The sequence below is a fragment of the Perca fluviatilis genome, chromosome 6, assembly GCF_010015445.1.
Source record: "Perca fluviatilis chromosome 6, GENO_Pfluv_1.0, whole genome shotgun sequence".
Taxonomy (NCBI): Eukaryota; Metazoa; Chordata; class Actinopteri; order Perciformes; family Percidae; genus Perca; species Perca fluviatilis.
In genome coordinates, this window is record NC_053117.1 from 33,419,509 (window position 1) to 33,430,211 (window position 10,703).

Below are 10,703 nucleotides of genomic sequence, written 5' to 3' on the forward strand. Positions count from 1 at the left end.
AACTACATATTAGAGACCTTGTCTTCAAGACCTTGCCTCAGGGAGAGCCCTTCAGACCACCTAATCCATTACACATCCTCCATCTACAGCACTTAGAAGTACAAAGGAGAAGATGACAGTTTGGCCTGGTAGCCTGATGGGAAGAGCTACTGTATATGATGTAGAAACCACTTCCTCCCCTTCATTTGGGGCACTAAGCTATGGCGTACTGGGTGTAGGTAAAATCAAGGTGGTTTCTATCATATTGTATATGATCAAACATTGGAGACTGCCTGAATGCGAGGGTGCAAGATGTGAGAGGTAAAAGTGAAAACATCCTCAATATGTCACTGCTACATCAATCGAACGTAAAGAAGACGAAGGGATTTCAAAAACAGTTTGAAGAGTTAAAGATGATGATGATGATGATGATGATGATGATGATGATGATGATGATGATGATGATGATGATTATGGTGATCAGAATAAACATTTTATATAATATATTCCTGAGTGTATGTATTTTTGGGCCTCTCTTAGATCTTGTTGCACATTGTAGGAGAAGCTGGATGTAAACTGGGTTGTAACAAACAAGGTTCAGCGTTATCGCATTATCATTTTTCTTCTGGTGGACCTACGGCATCATTGGGTCATAACACAAACTGGCAACTGGAAAGTTTTTACTTTTTTGCAAGGAAACATTGCGTCCAACAGTTGTCACACCTGGTATTACCATGCAATATGTATGTGGATAACCTTTTTTGGTGTCTTGCGTCTAGCAAGTGAGGGGAGGGCAGAAGTTTCATTAATCAAGCCATTAATATTAAATATGGTATGACTTCTTAAATGTGGAAACATCCAGGTCAAACGACAGCTTGTTTTTCATTATCTGCTGCACCATGTGGTCCTAAACTGGTGTATATATGTTGATCTATGTGCTGCGTGGTGGGATGTGGTGGCGAGCTTAAGCCTGGCAGAATGTGTGTCTCTGGACAGAGCTTGCAGGGGAGAGCTCCAAAGTTACACACCCGTCCAAAATCACAAAGAGCAAGAAAGGCAATTGGCTTGACAGCACATGTAATAGAGACTGCAAAACCTCGTCGCCCGAGGGCCCTCGCCAGAGTAGCAGTCGTGGAGAGTGGCAGGGGTTTGGCTCGCTAAAAATGAGCCTGGGATCAGCTTTGTGAGGCTTCTCATGTCAGTCACATCCACAATCTTATTTTCGCTAAGCATCTGGAGGTTGGATCCGCAGTGAAATGTATTCACTGTGCGTGTTCGTGGCACTGGTTTTACTTGGCACAGCAAGTGATAGCTCACTTTTAATATAGAGTAGAGAGCTAGAGAGCAGAGAATTCTTGAGGTAGACTGTAAAAACGCAGCAGCACAATGGACAATGAGCATGGCTGTGGTTTGGACTGTGGGGAGATCGCGGGGAGCCTGATGGAAACCTCGCAGGGCTGCCATGAGCACGCGAGGTCAGGACATATGCTGACATGGACTTCTGGGCCTGAGCCAGAGCCGGAGCAGAGGAAACGGAGGCCTCACGTCTGCTCAGCAGTGCTCCCCTGCTCCTCTTGTTTGTCTCTGACTTCATATCAAATGTTATTTTTGTCCGAGATTTACCTGGTGAAGGTCTGAGACCGACACGTTGTATTTTTCTTCTAAATAAATTATTGCTTGCGTAATGGTCAGTGTGCGGGATTTTCTCTAAACTTTTTGATCTGCTGCTTGTAATCACCTGCCCGACAAAAAGAGGTGTGCAAAAAAAGCTTTCCTACTATTTTTGTCCGAGATAAAACGCAATGCTATCAAGACTTTTTAATATGGATGTAGTTTGCATTGAACAAAACACAATTTTCAACATCTGGCAGGTTTAGAGGTTTGGAATATCTAATAAAAGAACAAGACATTTATGTTCTGCTAAAAACAAAGTCCTGATGAAGTCATGAAGTACTTGTGATGCAACCTTTTTAGCCTATACAACCTCAAATTGTTCTCGCACTTCTGGAACACAAAACAAAATTCATTTCAGTTCATTTTCTTTTGCAGGGTTGTTGTTTGATAGCATTTTACAAATCTGAATCCAGTATAAAATTCACATGTCAGACAAAATTAATTGCAGGCCCTTAACAAATCAATTTTAAGAAAGAAAAAGTTAAAAAAATAATTCTAAATTTTGATAGCTTTATTTGATTAAAAAAAAAAAAAAACTACATATTTGCTTGTTAGATAACAATTAACCAAATATTTTATACATCACATTTTGCTAAAAACAGAGAACATATACGGTTATAAGACTCAAATACTTAACAAATCCAGGTATTTTACCAACTTGAAATTGGATACAAGATTGAAGCCGGCTATCAGAACCCAACCCTGTTCTTTTACTATTTGTTGATTCTGACTACCCGTTCAGCTTCCCCCTAACCAAACAACCGCACAACTGACTAAGCATCCTATTCATTCAAGTATTGTATTTCACTTATGTCTGATGAGCGCACCAGGTCTTTTGTTTGGTCTTTATGTGATGTACTGGCAAAGCCCCCCGCCCCCCCACCCCCCTCTTTCAGGGCCAAGCTGTCAGGAGGAGCGTGTTGTCCTTAATGAGACAGGGCAACAACAGGGCAACATCTGATTAGCATTCACAGCACTATCTCCACTCCCTTGGTATTTTATTACCACAGGTGCAGGGGCATTCATTGATCAGATGCACGCTACAGGCGAGGTTAGCCCTTAATTGAAAACAGCTCTATTTATACACCTGCAGGCACTAAAGGTCTCCAAGAGAGCACAGGGAGGTTGAAAAGAAGAGAAAGGAAGGGGAAAAAAAAACAGAGCAGTGACAGAACAGTGAAAAAAGACATGCCTTGGAAGAGGTTAAGGCCTACAGGGAAGGCAAAATGCATTCCCAAAACAGCATGGCTACCAGTGCCATGAGAGGATAAGTATGCAGGTGCAAAGGTCTTAAGGGAAGTACACATTTTTTAAACAAAGATTTCCATTTGTTGAAAAGAGGCACAAATAAATGCAAATCCAAAAGCGTGATTATTCCTAACATGACTTTCTGTTGCTTTGGATGGATGGGTGGACTTTTTTTTTTTTCTTTGCTAGCAGAAAAACAACTATATTGAGTTTGTTTACCGTGCAGCTGCCAGTTTCTGTGGCTGCACTCGTTTTTTTAGAACACTGTACTGATTGTGCTCAGCCACTTTGCAGGTGGTACATTGCATCCTGGGGCTCGTGTTTTCACAATGTGACCATAACAGGAGGTCAGGGGGTCAGTTTGGTGGAAGTCTAATCAGAAAAAAACCACAGAGGAAAGAGCAATCTGCACTGAGACAGGGAGGGGGACACAGCTCAAACTTGCCACTTTTGATGGAATACGTCTGTAAATGCTGTGGAGTTCTGGTTTGGTTCTGTCTTGTCATGGTTTTTTGCTGGATGTCACATTTCCAAGTGTGGGAAAGCAATGAAAGCTGTTAATTAGTTCAAAAGTCATATATAAAACATCATGTCAGCTCATAGTCGCCTACAGGTTGTTGGCATTGAAACAATAATCCAAACAGCAGGTGAAATGTATTAAAATTCTTCACCCACACTTCACTGTCAGGTCACATAATGACTGACAAAAGTGTGAGAAAAGACAGCAGAAATATCTGATTGTTATTATAGGGTTGAATTAAATTTTTACCTAAAACAGGATCACATTTAATGTAAAGTGTTTTACTTTCGAAATAACATAAACCCTGCTGCTTAATTACCTTGGAAAGGATTCAAAAACCACTTGCTGCTGTCCAGCCAGCTCAGAACAACAGATCGTAAAATGGTTACGAGCGATATCTTTTCCAGCAATGTCCGATTATTAACGGAGCATTTTCATCTGTCTACTGCAGAGTGCTGATGAAAAAACAAGCTACTCTATAATTGATAATGGCAAAAATCAAGTGTTTAAAACCGGGTTTTTTATAATGTTTTTTTGTACATGGTTCCTGTCAAATCCAATAGAAAAAAGCCAAAGGGAAACAACTCTGCTCCCTTATGTGCCTGGTTAAGGCAACATTTTTAAAGAAAAAACTCTGCAACGATTGTATCTTTTGAGTATCAAATAATATATTCATCTGTACGCTTGAAGGACAGCTCTGAGAGTAGAACTGAAACTGATTAATCGCTTATTGGCCATTTACTTTAACTTTTCAACCAAAAATGTCAAACATTCTAAAATTACAGCTTCTAAATTGTGAGGATTTGTCGTATTTGTTATTTGGTAGTAAACTATAGGTTTTAACGTTTTGGACTGCGCTTCCAGCAATATGAAGAACCAAACCTAAGTAGGACCCAGTAATACAGAAAAGAAAAAAAACGTATCAAAAAACATCAAAGCTTCTAAACATCTTAAACCACTCCTGCTTTTTTTTTTAAATAGTGTGGATACAGTATCTGAGCAAGGGACAAACTTTTCAGAGCTACCTTTCAAACCTACTGTACATGGGATGAGTATTTGATACTCAAAAGACAGATTTTCTGTGGAGTATTCCTTTAAAATCAATCTGCCTGGATGTTGTCAATGTGGGGTTTGTGATCCTGTATTCCAAACATAGTTGGGACCCTGGCAAACAGCCTTATCTGGGAGACGGAACAGACTACTGTGTATATAACATCCCAGTGTTCCCGTACAACATTTCCCTAGATCCTGTTGGGACAAGATAAAAGGCTTTGTGGCCTAATATCACTGTAACCGCAGGTGTGGAGGCTCCCATTTCACCAGTGTCACTGATGTTCACAGACGTTTGGAGTTGGGGGGGGGGGGAACAGCGAGACATCTGCATGTTTGGATAAGCATCTGAGGGTTCAATCAAATTCGACACCTAGCAGGTACCAGGTTTGGATACCTCCAATAGCCGACGTGTGTGTGTGTGTGTGTGTGTGTGTGTGTGTGTGTGTGTGTGTGTGTGTGTGTGTGTGTGTGTGTGTGTGTGTGTGTGTGTGTGTGTGTGTGTGTGGTCTTATTGGCTTGTCATCAAAGGAGATACCACAACCACATGGCTTTATCAAGAATGAGAACAATATCTGTGTGATCATTTTCCTCAGGAGGAGCAGCTCATAGAGGACTCCAGTTTGTAGTTGTGTCATTCAGCTTGTTTATGTAATCATTTTTATTTGAATTTAGACAGATGGGCAGGCCTTGTTCAATAAAAGCCTTGTTCATGTAGGACATGGACTTGATGAATTGCTCCCATTTCTCCTGTCTTTTGTAAAATGCAATCATAAAGGATTATACAAGCTGCTCAAACCGCTACCGCACACAGCTATAAAAGATTCAGATTTTATGACCTGTCATGCCTTGATTAGCAGAGAAGAACTTCAGCCAGAAATGCATTTTACATTTTCCTCTAGAAATACTAGTGCTCCCGCTCATTGAAGAAAGACAGAAACCCGGTCTCAAAAACAGAGGAAGGAAGAAAAAGATGTTGCGAACTATATTGTATATTAGGGCTGGGTATTGATACTCGATACCTTTAAAAGGTATCAACCGTAATAACTCAGTACCGAGTAGTATCCAAACTTCTCCAGTCAAACGTGACCTGCATTCAATCCTTTCTGTACTCAGATCTAAAAGGAAAATATTACTTGTTTGGTTCTGCTCGCAACCACTCACTGAAAGCGTTCTTTAATTTAATGTGACGTGCGATTGGCCGACTACCACAGCAGCTACAACCAATACAGTCCGTGGTATGGTGAAGCAAATGAAAAGGCATCACAGGAGGCTCTATGAAATTGTGAATGGCATCTGATTTCTATTTTCTAGTATTTCATGGACTAAGCTATTCATCGATTAATCAAGAAAAGAATCTACAAATTAATCAATAATGAAAATGATCAACACACGTTAGATGTAAGCTAATAACCAGAGACTTCAGTCATGTGCATTTCTTGGTAGAATACCTAAAAAAATGGAATGGCATACCGTAATTCTATAAAAGAAAAAAAGAAAAAAGAGAAAAGAAAAGAAAAAACAAGATTGTCATTGTGATAACTTAATTGGCACCTGAAGCAACATGGCCACACCAACTCACCCACTTAAGAACAACACATTGCTATTCTTGTTCTAAAAACTGTTTTTGTTCAGTTTGAGTACACAGTACTATTTACTGGACATGGCCTAACAACAACCCAATACTTAATCAGACTCCACAGGGCAGGTTTCTCTAGTCCCCCCCCCCCCCCCCCCCTTACGCAGGGAGGTCAGAGGTCCAGATCAGCTAGAGCAGCGGTCTTGAAGCTGCGAGCCAGTGTTCTGCTCAACAACAGTCTAACAAGGGATCTAAGTCCACCAGATGAATAGTGGCTTTTCCTTCTCATGCTTCCCTGTTTCTACACAACTTTTTTTGACGTCTTGCAAATCTGAAGCCACACAAAAGTAAAAAAAAAACAAAAACTGTGGGTAGTTTATGTCAAGGCCACAGTTTTTTGTCATATCCTTTGACGTAAGATATGAGATGAGATATAAGATCTGGTTTGGATGAAAGTGGATGAGGCATTACAGTACTAGTAGTGAAACTGGTGCACATGGGAGCTCCCAGCTTCCACCACAACTAACTAATTCTAGTGAGAGAACAGAGAATCACTGATCCAAACTAGCATTCTTTCACACTAAATGAGAAGTCAATACAATGCACCACAGAAGTTCAGAACACTGACACGCTGTAGAGAGGCAGAGGCCAGGAGAGTATCTTTTCTTCTCGTAGCCCCCATTGACTGATTGATTCCAAAATCCACCGACCACATTCAGTCTTTAAAACAGCCAAATTTTTATTTCAGAGTATAACAGAGCCTCCTGATATTCTAGCATTTGACATCTCAGCGAGCATGGTGGGTTGGGTGAGAATTTAACTCACATTGGCCGACTCCTGCTATAGAAACTGTTGCTCTTCGCAGCCTCTGCAGCCTGTGCAGCTGCTTTCTTCTCCTCAAATTCCTTCCTGCTCAGGACTGTGCCCTTGTGGCCGTGTTCCACCAGCTTACGGGCCAATTCCCTGCTCTGCAAGACAAAAAAAAAAAAGGAGAGGAGTCAGTCAAGGAGAGGGGATACTGCCTGCAGTCAGGGCTGGAGATTGCCAGATCTTGTCAGTCTCGAGTTTTGGCATTGGAGTGTTTTTTTTTTATTAGTATTAAATATCAGAGAGTAGTGAAAATGCCTATCACAATTTCCCTGAGCTCAAGGTGATGTCCTTTTGCTTGTTCTGTTTGCCAAAGAGCCCAAACTCTCCAGATATTCAATTTACAATGATATATATAAAAAACAGCAGCATTTCCTCATATTTTAGAAGCTGGAAGCAGAGAATATTTGGAACATTTTGCAATTAATTTTGTGTTAAATTAACTGATAAATCAGTGGCTATAAGAGGAAGCATACAGTTTTTGCAGTTTCTGCAACATCCTGGATTTGGGTCCAGCTCAACAATCAACACTAAATACCGACAAATGCATTTTGAAATGTTGCCAGCCAGTAAGATTTGGGATTTACTTCCCACTCTGGCCTTTAGTTTAAAATTGGTATTTTACTTCCCTCCTTTAAAATATGGAAGTGATCCGCTGCTCTACAACACCACAAGCTTCAGATGTAGTTTAGTTTTGTGGGTTTATTGTGATTTCATGCCTGTGCACAGGTCCATTCATTTTCTAAGTGTGCGTGAGCGAGTGTGCATGTTTCAGTGCCTCTGTAGGGAGTGTTAGCTACATTATTCCAATTACCATTTGCAGACCCACTGTCATAAAAGCCAAGCCATAAAGTCATCATCTAAAAACCAAATCTTTCTGTCAAATCCTGTGGCTTGTCAGATCAAAGCTTCGGCCACATGGGTCCTCCTACCCAAAATCCCAGCAGCCGGGCCTGCGTCCGCACCCGAGAGGAAAAGTTATATTTTCCTTTAACTTTGATGTGGCTCACCAGAAATGAGTCTCAGACATTTGTCGATCCTAAAATTGGCCTGAAAATCATTGTCTTCATTTTTCAAGGCTCATTGAATAAGTCTATTTGAATGAGCTTAAAGTCAACACACCAGGACCTGGACTAATACTCTGCAACACCTATTCTGGCAAAAGCCTTACACACCTTGTAATAAAACCTCTTTAACTGGGCTACTTCACTTTTCTGAGATCTTAGTCATAGTATGACAAGTCCTAAATAACAATATAATTAGCTGACGTATTATTAGAACATAGGGCTTATCAGCAGGACTATGGTGTGTCACAACACAGGGGTGATTGACTTTGATAGTTGACTGCAGCTGATTATCAGCTCAGATAGGAGTTGTTCTCTTCTCAGTGGACACAGGTGTTCAAACAAAGTGGCACTCTGCAGCAGCTGTGTATAACATTAGCAAGTGTGCCATCTGCTGGGCAAAAGCAGGACTGCCCATTTCTGATGAGCAGGTTCAATTCAAGCCTATCTAGAGCTATTTGTACACCACTAAGAATAAGAATAAGAATAAGATTAAGACAAGAAAAGAGCTAAATCAAATTATCTAATTATGATTCAGATGTATTATGTTGAAACAAAGATGTACATTTCTAAACTTATGGCCACTTATAGACACTTCCCCTTGAGAACAAACAAACAAACATTATTTACATCTCATAGATACATTTCTGGTAATACATTTGCAAAAGTGATGATTAAGACTTTTGAATTCTTGAAACTAGACAATTTAAATCATTTTAAAGCTTTTTCAGTACTTGTCTAGTCTCAATGTCCATCTTGTAAAAAGTGAACTCTGCTAATTCGCTAAACAACAGTATCACTCACATCAATATAGGACCAAGGATTCACTTTGATTCTGCTCATCTACCTCATGTATATTTCAATCTTACAATATATATATTTTTTCATTTATTTATTTGATTGAGACAGTGCATGTTAATGAACAAACATGGAATACACGCATGTAAACATGCCGGATTGTAGCCAAGGGCTAATTTCCATCCGTAGTCCCACGGGCAATTACAATATTGTTCTTAATATTACCATTGCACTGAACTGCCTTGCACTATATTGATATCTGAATCTTAAATCTGACTATACTGATATTGCACTATTCCTTCCCTATCTTCAAATTGTTATTGTATATATTTTTTGTAAATTTTATTGTATTGTTATACTGTATACTTATAGTAATATATATATTACTGTCCTTTCTGTTTTTATTCCTTACATGTTAAGTGAGTGTTGTAATTTGAGAGTGAATATTAACCAGAGTCAAATTCCTTGTTTGTTTATGCAAACCTGGCCAATAAAGCTGATTCTGATTCTTAATAAAGAAAGGCCTTTATTATTTATATCTATGGGCAAGCCCCCTAGTGTTACATCCATATATATATATATATATATAATAAGGTTACATCCATGGTATAAACCCCTTCCATACCTGTGTGTGGCTGCCACCTAGCGTGCGACCACAGGCACTACACCAACAAAACTTATCTCCATGGCAAAGCAAGCATTTGTGCGACTCCAAATATTACTTTAATACAGCAGAAGTGAATGCGTGCTAATTAAAACTGTCAAAAAACAAACAAACGAGAATTTTTCAAAAACACGTGCGTGGGTATGCCTTACGTTGCTTAACATGACTGCTAGGTAAAGTTGCCACTAATTACGTCGTTTTGAGTATAAAGAGGACTATACGCCAGATTCCATTACATTTTTTGGCAAGTTAGTTACCTTCTTCACCGGCAGGAGAGACACACCTCGAAAAACCTTCATTAAATCAATTAAACAATCTTAAGAATACAATGTTCAATACGGGAAATGTTTTGCTGAGTAAAAGGCGAATAAATTCATAACCAGTCAACGTGTAAAATCGGGTTTCTTGGTCCATAATCTTCTCAAACCAGAACAAAGTCAGCTAGCTAGCGTTAACCTTAACGTTAGCTAGCTGCTGTTATTGCGGTCTATAAAAGCAGCACATCTGAACCAGGTGGTGTTATATTATTAATAAGAACAGGTTGGGAGATACATGCCGAATTGAAGAAGGGGGCTAGGTGATTTTGAAAAGTCGAAAGTTCAGTTTTCCTAACGTGCACTGATGCATTCTCGCAGTGATTGCCTTAAACTGACAGTTTAGCTAAAGCGGTTCTGGCGTGGTGTACAAAACAGAACACTACAGGTAGGACTAAAGTCAATTATAGTTTGTACAAGAGTGACTCACTTTTAAGTAAAATAAATCCATCGGCGTGACTTTGGAGTCAAGGTAATCTTCGTAGACTTTAAACTGTGTTACAGAATCGTGGAAACGAGCTGCTGTGCTGTACTCCATCTTCACGTGCTCTGTGTTGTAGAAGGCTGCTATAGCAACCGCAGTACATTTCAATGTGGCCTCATCACAGGAAGCGGAAGTTAATACAATCACGCCCCCACAAATGCAACAATAATACAGGTCCATGACGTTCACATGGGGAAAAACCATATATATATATATATATATTTATATATAGGCTATATATATATATATACACATCTAGTCAAGCCAAGTAAATTCTAGTAATATAGCAATTCACAAATGTGCCTGGAGGGGCTCTACTTGCTTCTGTTTGGTCCACCACAGGTTTATTTTAGACCAAATCTAACTGTCCTGTCAGATAAGATTTTTTTTTCATTAAGTTTAGGTCAGTTTTCCACATGTTCATTTTAGACGTAGACAGCATATAAACTGGACCAACAGATC

At 39.7% G+C, this 10,703-nt stretch overlaps 1 protein-coding gene across 2 annotated transcripts in view; it reads right to left on the reverse strand.

Annotated features, from left to right (window-relative positions):
- Positions 1-10,329, reverse strand: part of cfap299 (cilia and flagella associated protein 299) — a 74,275-nt gene extending 63,946 nt beyond the window's left edge. For both annotated transcript variants that reach the window (XM_039803545.1, XM_039803546.1), the window contains exons 1-2: positions 10,188-10,329; positions 6,876-7,018 (exon numbers count right to left, since the gene is read on the reverse strand). In XM_039803545.1, coding sequence (XP_039659479.1) covers positions 6,876-7,018; positions 10,188-10,295 — 251 coding nt within the window. In that variant the 5' untranslated portion in view covers positions 10,296-10,329. The remainder of the gene's footprint in view (positions 1-6,875; positions 7,019-10,187) is intronic.
- Between the last annotated feature and the right edge of the window lie 374 nt (positions 10,330-10,703).